Below are 23,711 nucleotides of genomic sequence, written 5' to 3' on the forward strand. Positions count from 1 at the left end.
GGACAATGTTATCATGAAAAGATGTCTATGCAACTGGATAAAAACTACGAATGCAAAGCGCGAGCAGAAATTGTTAATACCTGTACACGCTTTGAACTGATCAAAAAGGTACCTATTATGGTTTGCCTGCAGTTAGCCATGAAGGAGTTACATATTTTAACAATCAAATAATGCAAGCGTGAAACGCGAGCTGAATTTTTTTTGACATTTCTAAAAAATGGAAATTCTTAGCACTTTTTGTGATTTCAACAGGATACATGTAGGTATACAACTAAACAATTGATGCGAGCGCGAAGCGCGAGCGGAAAATTTCAAGATTTAGACCTAAAACGAAATACTCTATTCACGTTTTGAAAATTATGTAAAGGATGAGTAATTGAGGATCTTCCTAACACTAATAATGCGAGCGCAAAGCGCAAGCAATTTTTTTTTATATACGTTTTGAACTTATCGAAAAGGTACCTGTTAAGGACTGCTTGTAGTTAGCCATGAAGACTCTACATATTATTTCAGCAATCAAATAATGCGAGCGCGAAGCGCGAGCTGAACATTTTTTACCTTTCTACATAAAGAATGAGAAAATTCAATCAATTTCTTTAATCGTGAACAGGATAGCTATATAACTAAACGATTGAAGCGCGAGCAACAAATTCGAAATTTAGTCCTAAAAACGGGACACTCTATTCATGTTTTGTAAATCATGAATTGGATGAGTAATATGGGATCTTCCTATATTAATAATCATTTAATAATGCAAGAACAGAGCACGAGCAGAAAATTGTTGATATTGTAATCTGAAACTGGATAATGATTTAAAGAGAGAACAAGTTGCGTATCTGATGAAACATGCTCGCGTGTGTTTCATATTTAGACCTAGAAACTACATGTAGGCATTCTAAGTATATATCTTTTATCATGAAAATCATTTTAAAAAGGGTGTATTTCAGCTCTATAATTCAAGCAATTTGTAGGAAAATTGTGAGGTGGATATGGATCGTACTTAAAAAACAGCTAATGTTTTTCATTTTTGTTACTTTAGGTTTTGACAAGAGACCGGTACATCATTAGGACATGTTATCACATGATCTTCCTATTCCTCTTGCTAAATGCGAGATGAAACAAAAGGGACAATTTAATTATAAAATTATTTATCTTATCTATTAAGCTAATATGCCTAAGTAGGGCACGAAATCATGGCCTGAAAACTGGACATTTTAAGAACTTTGGTAATTATGAATAAGTAAATACATTTTTAACAATTAATGCAAGCGCAAATCGCGAGCCGAAACTTTTGATAGACTGTCAAGAAATGTGGATTTTAAGAAGTTTGTTGTATAATCAATATTGAGACATACATTACTTGCCAATCAAAATGTGAGCGTGCAGCGCTAGCTGATACGTTTTGACAATCAAATCTGCAAAGGGATATTTTGAAAACTTTATGGAATACACGAAAATAGGTAACTGATAAGTTAACATTTGCAAGCGTGCAGCACGAGCAGAAAATATTAATGTTCAGATCGTTTAACTAACATTTTTACAAATCACTTTAAAACAATCAATTTGTAAATCAAACAAAATAATGAAAGTTCGATTTCCGCGGCGAAATATCCTTTGCATATTGACTTCCAAACTTGATATTTAAGCTCCATATTGAACAAGATATGTAAATCAACTAACAGGCAATGCGAGAACGAAGTGCGAGCGAAAATTTTATATAGAGAAATATGAAAGACTCATTTCATTTTCCAAGTCTTTCACTTGTCTTCCTCTTCTTTTTTTCTCTCTTTTCCCTGTTTTTTTCCTTTTCCCCCTTTTTTCTCTTTTTTTTTGCTCCGCCAATAGGGGGGACCCGGGTCCCTCGCCCCCCCCCCCCTGGATCCGCCTATGATGTAAATGGCACTACAACTTGAATGGTAAAACCAAACAATACAAAAAAGTATGTAACGCAAAAGGATGTAACAAATATTTTCGTCAGAGCAAATGTCTTGTCTTCCTTTAGGCCTAGTAACTGTCGGTAGAGCAATCGTGAGCAGAGCAATTGTTATTCTAGGAGCATTTGCCACAGGTATTTTATTTAGGTCTTATATTTATTTTTTAAAGCAACATGCCGAGAAACTGTCGATGGAGCAATTGTGGACGGAGCAATTATTGGCGGAGCATTTGTCCCTACATACGGAGCAATTGTCGGTGGAGCAACTGTCCCTACATGCGGAACAAATATTGGCGGAGCAATTGTCGCCGGAGCATGTGTCGTTCGGGTAGCATTTGTCGCCAGAGCATTTGTCGCTAAATGTGGAGCAATTGTTGGTGGAGCAACTGTCCGCGGAGTAACTGTCGGCGGAGAAATTGACGGCGGAGCAACTGCCGGCGGAGCAACTGTCGGCGTAGCAACAGTCGGCGGAGCAACTGTCGGCGGAGCAAATGTCGATGGAGCAAATGTCGGCGGAGCAAATGTCGGCGGAGCAAATGTCGGCGGAGCAAATGTCGAGGAGCAAATGTCGCGGAGTAAATGTCGCATTTTGGGGAGCATTTGTCACCGGAGCAATCGTCGCCGGAGCTTGTGTCGGGTTACCACATATGTACATATAGCATTACTTTTGGGTATTTTACGCCTTCTTCCATATACATGTACATAATTTACATACTGCATTTTACTTTACATCCATTGTTTATTCATATCATATTATCGATTTGTGTCTGTATCAAAACAGATGAAATGTTAATCAGTAAAAAATAAATGTTTAATTCAACTGAATTGAATTGGATTTCCTCATTTATGAACCCACTTATCAAGCCTACTAACCTTGTTGTTGTCCATACGGCCCTGGGTGGTATCCCTGGGGCGGTGCCTGGCACGGGGCTGTAGGTGGAGCCTGGGGTCTGTAGCCTTGGGGAGGAGCTTGCTGTGGGAAACCTTGCTGTGGCTGTCCGGGATAGCCCTGGCCTCCAGGAGGTGGAACCTGCCCCTGGTATCCTTGTCCTGGAGCACCAGTTGGAGGAGGCCCATATACCCCAGCATATTGGGCTAAAGGATTCTGTGAAAATAAGACCAAAAAGGTTGATGGTTAGACCTAGCACTTGAGGCTAGTTCAGTTCCCAATCCCCTGTATTTCAAACCTTGTTCTAGCCAGTTCTAAAGACCCCCAATTCAAAACTAGGTTTCATGAGTCCCATCAAATCATCATTCAAGTGCCTCCTGCCTGCAAGGGCATTGCCATACGGTTATGAACAATGTTAGCCATTAGGAAATCAACCTTTCAAAGAATATTGGTATGATAGTGTATCCTACATGTATATACATGTAGCAGGACACCATTATTTCAGTGCTTTAAAAATGATGATTAGATGAAATACATTCAAGAAGTTTGCTATTCTAAATATGACCAGTCGCAGTGTTGGCTCAGTTGGTAGAGCATCCATCTCACAACCGGGAGGTCGGGGGTTCAATCTCCGGCCGCGTCGGACCAAAAGAAAAATAGATGGGAGCTGCAGAGCTGCTAGTGCTACCCTGTTTGGCGTTCAACAATTAAGGGGATAGGTCTAGAAGTAGAGCCTCGTCGATCTGGCGCTGCACAAAGCGGCTGCCGGGCCAAAGATCAATTGGGCAAAGCAAATTTTCATTTCATGTTGTAACTACAGGCCTATATTTATTTTCGAACAATAAATCATGGATTTTCATCATTTTTTTCATTTTTCATTACCGGTACCGGTTGAACCATTCGTTAATTATACCAATTAACTGTTTTCTTTGCATCACACTTGCCGCATAACCCTCCACGAAAAACAATCATTTTTGTGTGTGACAACTTGCAACATACATCGACCTCCATAAAACTTCTGGCCAAATCGTGGTTTTGGGAACCACTCGTAGATTTGTGTACGCGCACTAGTGTACAAAGTGAATGGAGGTGGAAATTAAGCCTGAGTCATATCGATTATTTTGAAAACCGGTGTTCGACAGCTTTAATTCGATCGAACATCGATGCATCGAATATTGAAGGCGGGAAAAAATTTGCTCCGGCCATCGCGTCAGTGCGCTATGCATGCACTACGCACTGCACTGACGATAGCGCTGGCGTTAGCCGGGTGAGCGTTGCACAAGCAGATGACAGAGCAAAGTTTGTTTGTATTTTCCATGACCACAAAACACACAAAAAAAAGGCCGGGGACCAATGCAGAATTCTTCCCAAAATATCTTCAACAATGATATTTGCAGATGACAACATATAAGTTTAAAGTGAAACAATAATAAAGACATGAATCAGGCAGAGTCGATCCGAATGATTTTCGGTCAACTAGCATTCGCAGTCCAGACTCGCATTCACCAGCCCCGTCCGCAGCCCCGTACACTCACTCTCCCGAAACGACAGGCGTGCTTGTCAGCGCCAGCAAACAAGTGCAACCAACGGAGAGCGCTATAACTTGCCTGAGATTGTGTAGTTGGCTCCAAAATGAGTTCCAAATAAATTTATGCAAATAAATACGTAATTTTCTCTGGATGGTCATTTGAATTGCTATTCAATGCTGATATAACGATTGTGGAATATGAGTTATGATGATGTTCGAGAATTAATCCTGATGATGACAATCCATTTTTTGTTGTGGACACAATATTATACATACATACATTTAATATTTATATAGCGCTTTTCCATGTAAACATGCTCAAAGCGCTTTACAGTATCATATTATAATTATGTTGAATATTCTGCTCTCCAAGTGCTAACAACATTAATCAAATGGATATTACAAAAAAATAAATAGGTCTTTAGTTTGTTTTTGAATAATTGCAGTGAAGGACATGAGCGGATGTTGATAGGGAGATTATTCCAAATACTGGGACCTGTGAAACCTATGCATTGTTGACCTTTCTTGGAGTTTATTCTTGGGACTTGTAAAAGAAAAGGGTCTGTTCTAGAACGTAATGAATATTGACTTTGTTGAACTGGAGAAAACAGACATGATATGTATTGTGGTGTTAGGTTATTCATGGACATGTAAACAAGCAATGCAATCTTATATGTAATTCTTTTTCTTACCGGTAACCAATGAAGTTCTTTGAACAAAGGAGACACATGATCATATTTTCTAGCCATATTGAGCATGCGATCGAAATAAATACGAATGTTTCGAATCGAGCCCTAAATTCATATAAATTATTATGATTTAACAAGATTTTATGGTCATACTAAGAATATTGACGATGTCAGCAAAGTATGTTATGTTCATATTGAAGAATTAATACTGGCATTATCTCTTTTGTTATTCCATCTCTGGACGTCTTCTCCGAGCTCCGAGAAAAGAAGCACAATGCGCATGCGTGTTCGATGACGTATGACATATTTTCCATTCATGAAATCAGAGCCCAAAGTTGGGCACAAACTAGCTTCAAATTGATGGGAAAAAAATATCAAACGCAATTTTCTCTGTTTTGTCATGTAAAATGTTATTATATGGTTATATTACGATCTTGAAAAGAGTTTTTGAATGTAGGCAATGTTCGAGAATCAATCCTGATGTGATAATTATTTCTTTTTAGACAAGTGCACTCTCTCGACTCAAGTCGATCGTCATGAGATGTCCGCCATTGAAAATTGAAACGAAATACAAACGTTTCACATCAAGCTCTAAATTCATATTAATGATTATCATTTAATTATCATATGCAAATTATTGTTAAATATTACGATTAAATAATGTTCTGTGGTCATGATATTAATATTGTTCATGAAAGCAAGATTTATTTTACGTTGATCGCGTCAATCTCCGGCCATTTTCTGGTTTGATTAAAGAACAGTACTGCGCATGCACGATCGATGGCCATGACTTCCATTCATGAATTCATCGTGCATAAATTATCTCAGCACGAGCAGTCGAGTAAGACTCGAACTATGATCGAAATAAACTTCAAATTAATGGTGAATAGGCATCATAATTACACAATCGGTTTCATTTGGGGGGCAATAGAAATCAAGTAAGCAGTAGTCAAGTTGGACATTACTGATATTTTGATGATTGATTGTGTGATCCAAACGAATCGGCAGGCCGACGTTTTTTTTTTTTTTCGATGCACCGATTTTGCAAAATCTGCACCGGTGTTCGATGACATCGATCGAAGAACACCGATTTTAAAATCGATTCGACTCAGGCTTAGTGGAAATAGAACTAGAAGATAGGGAACCGTGCGTGTGACTGAATAAAGCGCTGCTGTATGAAGTGAACGGTGGTTCCCTATAACACGGTAATGCCAAACTTCTTTGTGGCTCACATGTCAAATTAATGTGTGTTTGGGACTGTATGATTCAAATTTCTGCTGTGGCTGCGCAAACAGGCGTTACATACGGTACCGTTGCCCCGGCGCGGCAGGGGGACCTCGACACGTCTTGTACGGTACGGTAAGTGTTCGGGCTGCCGCAGTAAATGGTACCGGTACATTACAATTTGTCATAACTTTATTTCTTGATCTACAACGATTTGTCTAAATAGGTGACTATACATACGTGTCCTTGATTTCCACCTGGATAAGCCATGAATGATCTAAACGATGGTGAACAAATAAGAATAAATATCAACGAATGCGTTCAGGGTCTCGAACACTCCTTCAATGAACTTAGTCTTAGAGTTGATGCTGCTAAATTAAGCTAGCCTTAAAGCACCGGTACGGTACTAGTAGTCTAGTACGCGTACCGTACGCGCACACCCTGGCGAAGGCATTTTCCGGAAAAGTAGCCAAAAAGCGACTAGTGAAGAGTCTACGTCTACGTTTGTTTACATTATCAGCTGGGCGCGCGATCCAAAGTCCGCACCGAAGTTATCCTCAGAACATACCATACTTGCAAATGCAGCTGAGCTTATACTTTCCAGGTTCAATACGAATGTTTGCCTTGATCATTTGCCTTGCCGATTTGCTGATGTCTGTCTTTCTCTCTTTCTGTCTATATATCTATCTCTCAAATTTCATCTCTATCTATCTATGTAACTGCAGTATCTATCTATCTAATAATCTTCTCTGTCTCTCTCATTCTTTATCTAACATCTATCTATCTCAAATTCTCTATCTATCCATCCATCTGTCTGTCTTTCTCTATTTCTCTCTCTCTACCTACCTAAGTAACTACAGTATCTATCTGTTAATTAGTCGCTCTTCTCTCTCATTCTTGATCTATCTGACATCTATCTATCTCTCAAATTCTCCAGCTCTCTCTCTCTCTATCTATCTGTCTGTTTTTCTTCTATCTATTTATCTATCTATCTATGAAACTACAGTATCGGTTAATTTGTCTATCTTCTCTGTTTCTCTCATTCTTTATCTATCTAACATCTATTAATCTCTCAAATTCTCTATCTCTCTCCCTCCCTCTATCTATCCATCTGTCTGTCTTTTTCTCTATTTCTCTTTTTCCGTCCATATATCTATAACATATCTCCATCTCTCAAGTTCTCTCCCCCATCCATCTATCTATCTTCTATCTATTTTTGTAACTACAGTATCTATCTATTTGTTAATTTGTTGATAATCTTCCCTGTCTCATTCTTTATCTATTTAACATCTATCTATCTCTCAAATTCTCCTATCTCTCCCTATCTATCTATCTATCCATCTGTCTGTCTTTCTCTATTTCTCTCTATCTATTTATCTATTTTTTAAACTATCTATCTGTTAATTTGTTAATAATCTTCTCTGTCTCTCTCATTCTTTATCTATTTAATATCTATCTCTCTATCTATCTATCCATCTGTTTGTCTTTCTCTCATTCTCTCTATCTTTCTATTTATCTATCTATTTTTAAACTAGAGTATCTATCTATCTGTTAATTTGTTAATATTCTTTGTCTCTCTCCCTCTTTATCTATCTAACACCTATCTATCTCTCATCTATCTATCTCTCAAATCCTCTATCTATCCATCTGTCTGTCTTTCTCTATTTCTCTCTATCTATATATCTATCTATGTATCTATTTATCTGTTAATTTGTCTATCTTCGCTGTCTCTCTCATTCTTTATCTTTCTATCTATCTATCTGTCTCTCAAATTCTCTATCTCTCTCTCCCCCCCCCCCCTCCCTCTATATATATCCACCTCTCGGTCTCTCCCCTCTCTCTATTTATCTATCCATCCATCTCTCCCTCTTTCTCTTTCTATCTATCTATCCACCTCTCTCTCTCTCTCTATTTCAATCTATCTATCTGTCTATCTTGTCTCTATCTATTTATCAGCCTTCTATATCTATCTTTCGGCAGCTTCTAAGTGTATCAAACTTCAATTTGTCTTTCCATTATAAGTATCTGTTTATTTTGATTTTGTCTGTCATTCTATTCATTTAGTTAATAATTTATTTCTAGAAAAAAAACTATCATAAACAACGCGACTGCAAAAGCATGTTTGGATTTCACTCCTGACTGCCGCTCTCTCTGTACATGAAGTGCCGAGGAACTCTGGGGCCGATTGCACGAAAGGGTCTTTGCAAGGACCGTCTTTCGTGTCGCCCATCTTTTATGATGCACCGTGTGATACGCATTTTAAATAAATCATCTCCAAACATATTTCATTCGTCCTTTAAAATTAACAGAATATTTGTTTATAAAATGATATGATATATCGTGAAATTGTATAAAATTTGATTTAAAAGCAAGTTAACAAATCTTATTCTTTATCACAAATTTCAGAAACACCCCGCTTATAGCGTATCATAAAAGATGGGCGACACGAAAGACGGTCCTTGGAAAGACCCTTTCGTGCAATCGGCCCCTGTGCTCTGATCAGTAACTGTGCAAATTGCATGCGTAGTAGACTTGTTAACTGCAAAAAAAGGGTGAACGCTGCATTTTTGAGTACAAATGTCCCACTTGGCACAAATGTTCCTTGAGTCAAAAGAAAAAGATTTATCCAAAGAGACACGCTGTATCTATGCAAATAAGCAAGTAATTTGCATAAATTTGCATATTATGTCGATATGTAAAAACAAGTAATTCAGAATATATAACTGCCCTAAAATTGGAAATAAAGACTTAGGGTAAGACAGGGAAGAAAATTGTCATAAAATAATTGGGATATCCTCGTTTATTATTACCTAATTTACATAAATTATGCAAATTATGATTTAAAACAGAGTATTTTTTCAAGAATCCTGAACTGTTTTATAAATAACAGCAATCAATACAAAATGTCAACATTCTACATGAAAGAGAATATATTAGCGAAAACATCGATATGCTTCATGACAGTATTAGTGTCTTAATTTGCTTAGAAAGAGGGCAAATATGTCAAAATGTATGAAGTGATATTGCGCTAAAACGAGACCAAAACAACCTCTATGTCACAGTCACACTCACGAATCGGACAATAAAGCGATCAATGGTATGTCATTCGAGATAACACAATCTCAACACAATAGCTTCCATCGGCTTCTCGTATCGCTTTTGTTGGTGTGTCTGCCACACCGTAATCTGTGCTATATATACGGGCAAAATGCATTTCGGTATCGGTAAAACACTATTAAGTTTGTTTATTTGTTTCTAAATTGTTTCTCTTGGAAAATTTACAGGAGACATTACTTTGCTGGTTAATGCTTAAATGAAGCTCTGGCACATGAATCATGACGAATGTACCCCCACCTCAATCCATATTTTAACTTTGTTAAAATATGTGTCTTTTGGAGACCCCGAAGTGGCAAAACTGCATTCCCCCGCGGCATTCCCACTACTTTACAAAACCAGTTTGACTTGTATTATCGACCTGGAAAAGACAGATGTATGAGACATCAGTTAACATGTTTCCTGAAGATAGTTTTTTTTTGTTTATTTAAGCCTACGTCCACGGGAGCCCACCGAATTTACTCCATCCCCTCTATGTCTTTCGACACTAAATAAAAAAAAAATATCGTGTTTAAAAGCCACCGGCAAGGCAAATTGCGTTTTTGGTACAATAAAGCAACTTTTATATCTATATTTCTTATTTTTCTTTATCTTTATTAATATTATTATTAATGTTATTATTATTGTTCTGCAGTTTGTAATAATGCTCTGGCACAGTAAAGGCTATAACCCAACAGGAGCATGCCTAGGATACCCTTTTCCCTTTTGGTTTTATGTATTCAAAAATAGTTTATTGTCTTTAGAACTCTTAAAAGTTTACTTTTGTTTGTATTGATATCTTGGAATAGATTGAGAAGAAAATACTCTACAATTGACATGCAGAAGAGCTGTAGTACATTGAAAAAAGAAGCCACACGTAAGCTCTATAATACTCAAACCCCGTTATTGCTTCCACTCTATTTTAAATTTAAATATTTTCAGAGCCCATTCGGAAGAAAGATACATTTCTACTACACAGAGTAAAAGCCTCTTTACTTTCTCCTCTTGAAAAAAAAGGCATTGTTTTATATCGCATAAAATAAGTTCGTGTACATGAGGGTGGCCTGTCGAAGTTGCAAAACACTTTATTTTGTTTTGACAATATCGTCTAAATGAAGCCCTCATCTGGAAAAGGGCACTTATTAAAGGCAGCATCTACATTACATAGAGTAGGCCCTGGTACTTGGAAGCGGGGGCCGAAGCACCCGCAAGATTTTCCGGAAGAGGGGGGGGGGGGGGGTGCTGCGTGTATTATTCTCGATAGATAGCACCCCCTGGAATTCCGGCAGATGTGACAAAAAAAGAAACGTTTCCCAAAAAACTTAATTTTGTAGTGCAATCCTTTTTGTTTATTTGCCTGTAAAATTAATTGATGTAAATTTGAAAATAAAAAAAGCTTCAATGTAAAATTTTGGTCCCAAGAAATTAAACAAGCTTCAGCCCCCTCGTCCCAGTGCCAAGGCCTCCTCTATATAATGTAGATGCTGCCTTTAATAAGTGCCCTTTTCCAGATGAGGGCTTCATTTAGACGATATTCTAAATATATATTTTCAAAACAAAATAAACGGTTTTGGCAACTTCGACAGGCCACCGTCACGTACACGAACTTATTTTATAAGATATAAAACAATGCCTTCTATGTTTGTTTGTTTTTTCAAGAGAACGCAAAGAGGCTTTAATGTGTGTAGTAGAAATGTATCTTTATTCCGATTTGGCTCTCAAAATATTTAAATTCAACATAGAGTGGAATCAATAAATGGCCGTGTGGCTGTTCTTCAATAATTTACCACAGCTCCTCTACATGTCAGTTGAAGAGTATTTTCTCCTCAATCTATTCCAAGGTATCAATACAAACAAAAGTAATCTTTTAAGAGTTCTAAAGACAATAAACTATTTTTTTAATACGTAAAACCAAAAGGGAAAGGGTATCCTATAGGCATGCTCCTGTTGGGTTATCCTTTACTGTGCTAGAGCACTATTACAAACGGCAGAACAATAATAGTAATAATAATAATAATATTAATGATAATTATAATAATATCAATAATGATGATTGTAAATATAAAAATATAGATATAAAAGTTGCTTTATTATACCAAAAACCGCAATTCGCCTTGCCGATGGCTTTAAAACATGATATTTTTTCTTTTTATTTAAAGTCGAAATACGGAGAGGGGATGGGGTAAATTCGGAGGGCTCCCGTGGGCTTAAATAAACAAAAATAAAAAACTTTTTCAGGAATCATGTTGTCTGATGTCCCATATATCTGTGTTTTCCAAGTTGATAATACAAGTCAAACTGGTTTTGTAAAGTAGCGGGAATGCTGGGGAGATGCAGTTTTGCCACTTTAGGGTCTCCAAAAGATATATATTTTAACAAAGTTAATATACACTCTAAAAAATGAAGTGCTAATTTAGCTCTTAAAGAGCGCGTATATGAGTGTATAGATTGAGGTGGGGTATACATTCGTCATGATTCATGTGCCATGCAGAGCTTCATTAAAGCAGTAACCTGCAAAGCAATGTCTCCTGTAAATTTTCCAAGAGAAACAAATTATAGACAAATAAAACTAAATTAATAGTGTTTTACCGATACCGAAATGCATTTTGCCCGTAGGTATCATAGATTACGGTGTGGCAGACACACCAACAAAAGCGATACGAGAAGCCGATGGAAGCTATTGTGTTGAGATTGTGTTATCTCGAATGACATACCATTGATCGCTTTATTGTCCGATTCGTGAGTGTGACTGTGACATAGAGGTTGTTTTGGTCTCGTTTTAGCGCAATATTACTTCATACATTTTGACATATTTGCCCTCTTTCAAAGCAAATAAAGACACTAATACTGTCATGAAGCATATCGATGTTTTCGCTAACATATTCTCTTTCATGTAGAATGTTGACATTTTGTATTGATTGCTGTTTTTTATAAAACAGTTCAGGATTCTTGAAAAAATACTCTGTTTTAAATCATAATTTGCATAATTTATGTAAATTAGGTAATAATAAACGAGGATATCCCAATTATTTTATGACAATTTTCTTCCCTGTCTTACCCTAAGTCTTTATTTCCAATTTTAGGGCAGTTCTGGTGAAATATATATTCTGAATTACTTGTTTATACCATATCGACATAATATGCAAATTTATGCAAATTACTTGCTTATTTGCATAGATACAGCGTGTCTCTTTGGATAAATCTTTTTCTTTTGACTCAAGGAACATTTGTGCCAAGTGTGATATTTGTACTAAAAAATGCAGCGTTCAACCTCTTAACAAGATCTACTAGCGGTGGTGGACTCGCCTGTGTCGCACGCTGCATGCAACCAGCGACGTGTGTAGACTCTTCACTAGTCGCCTTTTGGCTACTTTTCCGGAAAATGCCTTCGCCAGGGTGTAAAACGGAAACGCGCCTCCGGCGCACAGGGCTGCGGTTATTTAGCATCGGCTGCGCTGTATGCAGGTGACAACCCGCGACGTCCGATTGTCACGCTGTAAGGAATAACACTGATGAGAACTGACCGCGCCCACAAATTCGGACATGATTGTGTTGTGATGTTTTGAATGACGATTGGTCAAAAGTTTTGAGGAGAGATTTAGTTGCGGGGTACGGTGAAAGTGTATTTTTTTTATATTGCGGCAATGGCTTGATCGTTGAAGATGTACCCTCTACATAAAAAGAAAAACCGTCAGCATATTTTGCCCAATACTGCCCGCAATACTGTAACTCATCCAGAGTAATCTCTGAAATTTTGATCCAATCTATTTCTCTGCAACTATACTGCTTGGTCTGTACGGGGTCTTTACTACGCTTGATCTAATACCCATTTTTATATCGCCGAGGTATAATTTTACCAAATGAAAATTTAGTTCCTAAACATTTCATCTAACAGCTAAAGTGGTTATACCGGTGGGCACTATAGTGTACCTAAGGTGGGCAGTCTGCCCCCCCTCCCAGTGACGAGTCACAATTAATCCAGGGGATATGCTCTCCCCCCCCCCTTCTTGAGAAGGCAAATTAGTCATTTGTAATGTAAAAAAAAGCAATGAAAATAGACATGTGCCCCCTCTTTTGAACCCGAAGACTTTTTTTTTTGCTTGTCAATTTTTTTTGTGTTAAGAATTTTACTTGTGGTTGAAGGCCATCTTTCATAATAATGTGGTATTGTATGATTTAAACAAATCCAAACATGACTTTTTGAGTTTTGAGCAAATAATAAAATTGATATAATAACAGAGATGCTAATAGGCTATCCGATAATACATATATATATATATATAGATATATATATATATATATATATATATATTATGTGATCACTCTTGATGATGTACGTGTACGGGTCTCCTTCATAATTATATTTGAGATCAGTAGTATGGAGAGGGCCGTAGCAAGGTCAATACCCGTCTTCATCAAGCTTTCGGGCACATGCCCTTCATCAGGATCTAAACCAATATATAAAATACAAAATATAGGCCTACTAATAACAATGGTAAATACTATGCAATGTAATATATTACGAAGATAAGTAATTATAGTCCATAAAAATAATCAATTGTACATACAAGGTAAATATATATATATATATACATACAAGGTATATATATATGATAATAGCGGTATATTTACCCAGGGTATAGCCTACACTACAGTTCCGAAAACTGTTCTCCCAGAGGGCCCTGCTATTAAGACAATGGCAATAAAAAAGTAAGTTTTTATGTTTATATTTAGAAAGTGTACAACAATCTGAATAAATAACTTATATGTAAAACACACAAAAACAAAATTGCAACAAAACAAACAAAAATTGTAAAGGGAGAGCAGCTAAACTGAAACCCATCTAATTTATCTTTTACCCATAATGGCATCATGATATATTTTATAATAGTGAATTACTATTTTTCCAATGCTATACTATAAATCATTTTAAGCTTTGTAGGAAGATAATCGTATTTTGATCTTATATATATATATATATATTTAAATTGATGGATAAAGATCAGAAGGAGGAAAAGTTTGAAGAAAGAAGAAAAAAAAAACACCTGAGTGTAATTGTCTCAAACCGACAACTTGGATTTTTTTTCCATTTAGTACGGTGTAGAGTCAAGTTTATCCTTTCTTTTTGCCTTTACATATTCGATATGTTTTGACCTTTTAATGGCACTGCATATTTCTTTACATGTAGGGACCCTTCCCAGTTTACAGTTATTGTAAATCAATTGTCTCTAACACCAAGTAATACTTCAAGCCACTGATATCAAGGAATTAAAAAAAATGTAATTTATTTCCTTTTTCAGTCCAAATCTTAGACATTTCAGCACATTTATAAAAGACATGATAATTTCTACAGAAAAGTCATTTATTGGAAGGTATTATACCAACCTGGAAAAGTTTGTCATTACAAAATATGATGCTATGTAAAAGTTTGTATTGAAATTCTCTCAGCTTCCAGTCTATTAAATGTGGAGACTTGAGGGATAGAAAAACAAGTTGCAACTACGGACTTATTCAAGTTTAAAGCTGATACATCTGGATGTTCAAAAGCGAATAAATCTTGTATTCTATTAATAAATATATTACAGATCATATAGGACGACACAGAGGTAAAGAAAAGCACATTCTTGTAGATATCAAAATAGATGTTCTCCGATTCTTCCCTTCAGTTGGCATCTTGTTATACAACTCGTTAAGAGAAAGCAAATTATTTACATTTAAACATTTTCCAAAGAAAAAATCTCTTGTTCTCAGCGGCCACCTGTGTCAACAATGTGTTTAACTTGAAAAATGTTAACCTTACATATTTTTCATTAAAAGGAAAGGTACTACCTTTGATAAAGGTATTGTTAAAATTTTTTTTTTGGTTTTCATTATGCATTTTTCTGATAATAAATTCCTTTTATTTTAAACGATTCCAAATATCCAAAAATTCAAAGTAGAGGTTTGGTGCATTGATGTTGAAAGCTCAATGGGATTGTAATTGCAATGAAATATTAAACTCCCTCCTATAGATCTGAATACATGTTGTAAAAATTGTTTCCATTTCTTTTCCTTATTTCCATCAAGAAGTCTTTTCATCCACATAACACGCTGAGCACAACCATGTATTTAAAATTGAACACTTTCAAACCTCCTGCATCATAATTGGTGTAAAGAGTGTTCCTCTTTATCTTACCACGACCAATGCAAAGGAAATTAAAACAGATCTTCTCCATTTCTTTGAACACCCATTGTGGTACTAACATTATGGAAGATACATGTAAAAAAATTGATATTTCAAAGGCTTTAAATAACAGGAGTGTCGCTAAGGCGAGCACATATTAATACGCCCGTCTGTAACGCGAAAAATTGAGCTATTGAAGCAAGAAAAGTGGATGATGGCATCTTCACCTTTGACCTTCTGACCTCAAAATTAATAGACATAGAATTGCTAGTATCATACACACCAAACTACATGAGCCTAGATTAAGTTCAACTAAAGTTATCTCATTACCAAGGACTTCAGAAGGAAAAGATGAAAACTTGTCCCTATGATCTTGAACTTTGACTTTTTGCTGGGATCTATGCCAGTATCATACACACCGAATTATATGAGACAACGTTAAGTTCAACCGAAGTTATCGCGTTTACAAGGACTGCAGAAGGGTACAATGAAAATAGGTCACTGTGAACCTTGAACTTTGACCTTTAGACCTCAGAATCGATAGGCTTCCTGGGATCCATGCTAGTATCATACACACCAAATTATATGAGCCTAGGTCAAGTTCAACTTAAGTTATCGTGTTTAGAAGGACTGCAAAAGAGTACTTGTAATGAAAATAGGTCACTGACCTTTTGACCTCAAAAAATCAATAGCCTTCCTTGGATCCATGCTAGTATCATACATACCAAATTATAAGAGCCTAGGTTAAGTTAAACTAAAGTTATCACTTTTACAAGGACTGCAGAAGGGTACAATGAAAATATGTCATTGTGACCTTGACCTTTGACTTTTTGACCTCAAAATTAATAGGCTCCTTGGATCCATGCTAGTATTATACATACCAAATTATATGAGCCTACGTCTAGTTCAACTTAAGTTATCGTGTTTAGAAGGTCACTGTGACCTTAACCTTTTGACCTCAAAACCAATAGGCTTCCTGAGATCCATGCAAGTATCATACACACCAAATTATATGAGCCTAGGTTAAGTTAAACTACAGTTATCGTGTTTACAAGGACTGCAGACGGGTACAATGAAAATAGGTCACTGTGACCTTGACATTTTGACCTAAAAATCAATAGGCTTCCTTGGATCCATGCTAGTATCATACATACCAAATTATATGAGCCTAGGTTAAGTTAAACTAAAGTTATTGTGTTTACAAGGACTGCAGAAGGGTACAATGAAAATAGGTAACTGTGACCTCGACCTTTTGACCTCAAAATCGATAGGCTTCCTGGGATTCATGCTAGTATAATACATACCAAATTATATGCGCCTAGGTTATGTTAAACTGAAGTTATCGCGTTTACAAGGACTGCAGAAGGGTACAATGAAAATAGGTCATTGTGACCCTGACCTCTGACTTTTTGACCTCAAATTCAATAGGCTTCCTTAAATCCATGCTACATGTAGTATTATACATGCCAAATCATATGAGCCTAGGTTAAGTTAAACTGAAGTTATCGCGTTAACAAGGACTGCAGAAGGGTACAATGAAAATAGGTCATTGTGACCCTGACCTTTGACTTTTTGACCTCAAAATCAATAGGCTTCCTTGAATCCATGCTACATGTAGTATTATACATGCCAAATCATATGAGCCTAGGTTAAGTTAAACTGACGTTATTACGTTTACAAGGAAAAGTTAACGAACAGACAGACGGACGGACATCCGAGCGTGATACCACAATACGTCCCGTCAAGACGGGCGTATAAAAAGTCATGTCCCAAATAGGGTTAAATCCCATTGTTTCCACCATCCTAACAATCGTTTTATTTTCAGTATTTGTTCATAATTCTTTTCATCTTTGATGTTTATATCAAGAGAAAAGTATATCCTAAGAACCTGTACAAAGTTTTCTTATGAAATATCAGGCAAGCGATCACTATTTTGACTACAAGAACCTAGTACCATAATAAGTCCCTATTAATTTTCAATCCAGAAATATGGTAGAATGAATTCAATATTTCATCTGTTTCTATATTGTTTGTATCATTTAAACAAATTGAACAATCGTCTTCATACATTACTATCATTATTTCCATGTCACCTATTGAAATACCTTTTAAAGTTTACTCATTTCGAACAACCGCTGCTAAATTTTCGATAATTGATAAAATGAAATATATGGAGAAAGGGATCCCTCTGTCTTACTACCCTACCAATATTAAAACAAGGCAAAAACGATTTTGTGTCTCGATCGCCCACTTATGAAAATAACCAGTAATATTGTGATTTGTGAGGGCATGCAACAGAATTGTATCGAAACTTCATTGTGAAATGACTGGGGTGAAATAACACAATTTTGTCATAAGACCCTTGAACGTTAACTTTGACCTGAAAATGACCTTTGACCTTATGTGACCTCCGACTGCAGCATAACATGCAGGTCACCCAAGTCTATCTACCATCCAAATTTGGTTGAAAAGTGATTAACGGTTGCGGAGTTAGGTGTCGTAAGCGAGTCTTGCCTGTAAACTTTAACGTTGACCTGAAAATGATCTTTGACCTTATCATGTGACCTCAGACTGCAGCATAACATGCAGGTCCCCCAAGTCCATCTGCCATCCAAGTTTGGTTGAAAAGCGTCTTACGGTTGCAGAGTTAGGTGTCAAAGAGTCTTGCATGTAAACTTTAACATTGACCTGAAAATGATCTTTAATTGACCTTATCATGTGACCTCCATGCAACTGCAGCATAACATGCAGGTCCCCCAAGTCCATCTGCCATCCAAGTTTGGTTGAAAAGCGACTTACGGTTGCGGAGTTAGGCGTCCTAAGAGAGTCTTGCATGTAAACTTTAACGTTGACCTGAAAATGATCTTTGACCTTATCATGTGACCTCCAACTGCAGCATAACATGCAGGTCCCCAAGTCCATCTGCCATCCAAGTTTGGTTGAAAAGCGACTTACGGTTGCGGAGTTAGGTGTCATAAGAGAGTCTTGCATGTAAACTTTAACGTTGACCTGAAAATGATCTTTGACCTTACCATGTGTCCTCTGACTGTAGCATAGTATGCAGGTCCCCCAAGTCAATCTACCATCCAAGTTTGGTTGAAAGTTACCTACGGTTGCGGAGTTAGGTGTAATAAGAGTCTTGCATGTAAACTTTAACATTGACCTGAAAATGACCTTTGACCTTACCATTTGACCCCTCTGACTGCAGCATAACATGCAGATCCCTCAAGTCCATCTACCATCCAAGTTTGGTTGAAAAGCGACTTGCGGTTGTGGAGTTATGTGCAATTAGGTTTGTGACGGACGGACGACGGAAGGACGTCATTTGGATCCCTCAGTCTCGCCTTCGAATTCACCTCTGGTGGGTGAGACAAAAACTGTAGAAAAAAATCCTCCATTCATAACACAACTGACTGCATTATTGTATATTACTTCTATCCATCTATAAATATATATAGAACAAAACCATACTTTTTCATTATGTACTGTATGAATGTGAAACCGTATCAAAAGCTTTCTCAAAATCAACTGCAACTAAATAACCTTGTATATCACTCTTTTTTATAAAATATGATATCATCAATAACTCCCACTGCTTCCCCAATATTCTTATCTGCTAAAGATACCCTACTTCATCCACATGTATCACTTCTCCTAATACAAGTTTTATTCTCTCAGCAAAGACTTTAGATAAAAGTTTATAGTCAACATTGAGAAGGGTGATTTGAATAAACAAAGCATCTTAATCAACGTTATTACTCTGTCTTTATGTGGGTGACCATTCTCAAAAGAAGCATTGAAAGTATCTAGAACCAGATGCCAAATATAAGGCCAAAGAGTACAATAAAATTTTACTGTCAAACCATCATTCCCAGGTGATTTATTTAAAGGCATTTTATTCAATAATGAAAGACATTTTAACATCACAAGATTTCTTACTATCCTCATTTGTTTAGGTGAGACATGTTACCAAAAAAGATCATCTGTCTCATTTATCCTTTCTTGTTGTGAGTATAGAATTTGATAAAAAAATTCTTTATTTCTTTCAAATTTTGTTTTGGATTGTTAGTGCCAATCAAACTCAAGGCTCTATATAATATAGGGCCTTGATCAAACTGATATAGCGCCATCTCTTGTTCAAAATTAAAGAGGGGCGAACTGAACTATGACAATGTCAACGTTTACTATTTAAAAGAAACTAAAACCCAAGAAGAGTAGCAATCTTATTGGAAAGCGTAAAATGAGAGGAACAATCTAAAAAAAGTTTCATCAAAATCGGTTATGAAATAAGCAAGTTATGGACGTTTAAAATAGTCTTGTTGTACATTCAATGGGGATCCTCAAATTGGCAAACGTGCTTCAAAATGACTAATTTTGTGGATAATGACTCTCCATTCGTTTTGTACACAAATTTTCAGATTTCCCCCTTTATTTGACATATTCACATTATCTCCTCCTGACCTTGTAATATGTGGTGTGAGTTATATTTTCCCATGACATATGTTGTGCTCAGAAGGAAGCAAGATGCAATTTGAAAGATAATGATGAAAATCTGAAATTTGTGTACAAAACAAATGGAGAGTTGTCTACAAAATCAGCTATTTTGAAGCACATTTGCCAATTTGAGGATCCCCACTGAAAGTACAACAAGATTTTTTAAATGTCCATAACTTGCTGATTTCATAACCGATTTTGATGAAACTTTTTTTTTAATTGTTCCTCTCATTTTACTCTTTCCAATAAGATTGCTACTCTTCTTGGGTTTTGGTTTCCTTTAATTGGACGGGCGAATAATCATCGTGTAGTCAATGTAAACCTTGATCCGGAGAAGACGTTGATTTTTTCAACTTTTTTCTGCTTCTTCTAAATAGGCATTTTATGCTTATTGTTATTCCACTTCCTTGTTATTGTTACTTTTCTTGGTTCAATGTAATGGGGAAGTTGTACATGTTCTTTATGCACAGATCTTGGTCACATGTACATAACACTAACGTTAGTGATCTCATTATTCAAGCGCTCATAACTCTTCTATTGTTCATTCAATTTTTTGTACGCAAACTTTCGATATGTTACTTTGGTTAAAAAAAAATACTCACACCACCAACAAGCATATTATCTGATCTTTACATTTCACCACCTGGTCTGCAAGCCTTAATATATAAGAACAAAACCAACTTAAATTTCCGTTAAAATATATTTCATTTTGATAACCAATACGGTCCTCTGTAATTATTTTCATTAAATACAACAAATATATTGTCTCAACTTGGAGTCATCTGAAATCTACATCAAATCATCAAATAAGCTGTCTTGATTTAATATACCATGATACAAGAAACCTTCCAACATGTGTATATAGGCCTACATACTGCACAACCATTCCATACTTCGCACATATCAGGTGGTCTGCTAAAGTCAGGGCAATTACAACACATACAGGAAGAACACTCAGAGACCTTCAATAAAATAAATAAGTTAAAAGCCATATGTAAGCATCATTCGTCATATTCTTATTATTATTAGTATAATCATTATGATTATTATGATTATTATCAATATTATTATTATTGTTATTATTGTTGTTGTTATAATCATCACTATTATCATTATTATTTAGACAGTAATAAAATGGAATTGGCATGGATATTTAAGATTGACAAATGTAAAACTGTTGTACATGACAATATCTCGATATCAAACTAAATAACTTCACGATTCCTCATGTTCCATTCATATTAATATAATATATTGCACACAGGATGTTAATTTCATCTACACACAATACTTAATTTCGAGTAGCTTCTTTAGGTCTTAAATTTTGAGGCCTTTAATTTACTGTTTTGTTATCATCTAGAGAATAATAGGTACATCCTCTTCATTTCATTTCAACTAAATGTCATCAAGCAGTTATACATTGAGTGTAACATCTTTCCAGGAAAATGTTTGGGTTGATGAGAAAATATGAGCTGAATACATTGCAAATAATTCTGACAGGATAATTATTAATGTAATCTGTATAAGATTACTAATCTAATCTGAAAAACGTAAAGTATCAGATCTATGCCTATTAAAAACAATACTTGAGAATCAAGTTCTTTTCAATAAATAGGTTTTCATATGCATATGCATATTTTATTATCATTCATTATTTCAACATTACCCTAATTTGAATACAAATATAACTGCCAACTGGCACTGACGTGTGCATTTGGTTATAAAAAAAATGAAATAATGTATTGGGAGAGTAGACATTTTTGAGATTTACTTTTAGACCTAAAATACATCTGACTCCATATAAGTTAGATCCTGAATATAAAAAACAGAAAAAAATGATTTTTTTTAGCAGAATTTATTTCGTGGTTTGTTTAGAAATAATATATGGATTATGGGCTTAATACAATGTATTGGGGGGGGCACCAGCTAAAATTTTGAGTCACTTAGTGAGCGCGCTTCGTGTGCTCAGTTGCCAGGTATACTGACCTAATAGAGACATTTTAAGGACAGTGCCATTAAACGGATATGTATCTCACTGATCAAATAATGCAAGCGCCAAGTGCGAGCTTAAATTTTTTATATTCAGACCTAAAAAGGGACATTATAATCATTCTTTCATAAACATGATACGTGCCTGTCTCGCTAAATAATGTAAATTATAAATATATATTGTTAATATTGACCCCCAAACGAAGATTTGAAGGACTATATTTTAGGAAACCATTAAGAGTATACACATCTCGCCATAGTCATCTAATGCGAGTGTCAATATGCACTTGCTGATTTTGTTAGAATTACATCTAAGCATGCACATAAAGCACTTATAATCATGATTAACATACCCATGTCACTAATCAAATCTTGCGAGCACGAGCTGAAAATTTAGACCTGAAGAGGGTCTTTTTAAGGCCTGTTTGTAGGAATTCACAAAGACTATTCGTAGTTCACTAACCAGATGATGCGAGCGCAAAGAGTGAGCTGAAAATTTTTGATATTCAGATCAGAAAAGGGGACATTTTAAGGACTGATTTTAGGAATTCATGGAGGGCAGACATATCTCACCAATCCTCTACTGCGAATGTAAGCACGGACAGGAAATGTTTCATATTAAGACCTCAAAATGGGGCAATCAATTTAAATAGTCATGAAAAAGAAGCGTACTATTGTACATAAAGCAATGATAACTCGAAGTGCGCGGAAATATATTTGGCAGTTTGGTGTAAATTGACTTGACAACAGGAGGTTTTAGTATAACAGGATTAATAATTATTGGTAAACAGACAATGCGATCACCAGGAACAATGAAGACATAGGCCCTGAGCAAATTATGTTTAATGAAGTTATGAAAAAAAAGCTTCTTATGTACAATGTAATATAGCATAACATAATTATGATATAACATTATAATGAACAATAATGTCTTCTTTCCCACTACGTTTATCTTCCTTTCTCACTCTTTTTCTCCTTTTGTCAGCTGATGGGGGGGGGGGCACGTGCCCCCATGCCCCCCCCCCCCCCGTGCGTAGTTACGCCACTGCCTCTAAATTATACAACACAAAAGATAAGGTACTTAAAATCCCAGGAGAGTGTTTATTAAGGCTAAATCATTGACTTCTGGTGATTTTCGGTGGAGACAAATAAAATATACACAAGAAATTTGATGCCGGGGGGGGGGGGGGGGGGCACTCGACCAAAAAAGTGGTAGGGGTGTGCCGCGGGCGAGACAAAAAACGGGGGCCTTGGAGCGGGTTTATTGTAAAAAGGAGGGTCCTCAGAACGGGCTTCGGAACATAGTTATGTATACTAATTAGGCATATCTCTATGCTTCGGAACTACAATTTTGTGAAAACGGGGGTCCTTGGAACGGATCGCCAGCGTGTGAGTACGTGCGTACATGCACCCCTATGGAACGGGCATGCGTGTATGATGCAGCTAGCGTGGCCTCCGCCAGGTGCGCTCGGGCAGAGACGATGGTCGGACAGTGCTCGGCGGCCGCTTTTCACCAAAATTGCAGCAGATATGCAAAGCTTTGGAGCGGATTTCTTTCTTTTTTTTCTCGATAAGAACAAAATGCTATGCCTTGGAGCCGCTTTCTTTGTTTTGTTTTTCTCAATAAGACAAAAATGCTATGCCTTGGAACGGAAATTTGGGTGTAAAAAAGGGGGTCCCCTCCGCGGCACATACCCACTATGCATTAT

At 36.4% G+C, this 23,711-nt stretch overlaps 1 protein-coding gene across 1 annotated transcript in view; it reads right to left on the reverse strand.

Annotated features, from left to right (window-relative positions):
* Nucleotides 1–6,657, reverse strand: part of LOC121415604 (peflin-like) — a 25,462-nt gene extending 18,805 nt beyond the window's left edge. Inside the window, exons 1-2 of the mRNA XM_041608885.1 lie at nt 6,504–6,657; nt 2,807–3,038 (exon numbers count right to left, since the gene is read on the reverse strand). Coding sequence (XP_041464819.1) covers nt 2,807–3,038; nt 6,504–6,533 — 262 coding nt within the window. The 5' untranslated portion in view covers nt 6,534–6,657. The remainder of the gene's footprint in view (nt 1–2,806; nt 3,039–6,503) is intronic.
* Between the last annotated feature and the right edge of the window lie 17,054 nt (nt 6,658–23,711).

Source organism: Lytechinus variegatus, chromosome 1 (assembly GCF_018143015.1).
Source record: "Lytechinus variegatus isolate NC3 chromosome 1, Lvar_3.0, whole genome shotgun sequence".
Taxonomy (NCBI): domain Eukaryota; kingdom Metazoa; phylum Echinodermata; class Echinoidea; order Temnopleuroida; family Toxopneustidae; genus Lytechinus; species Lytechinus variegatus.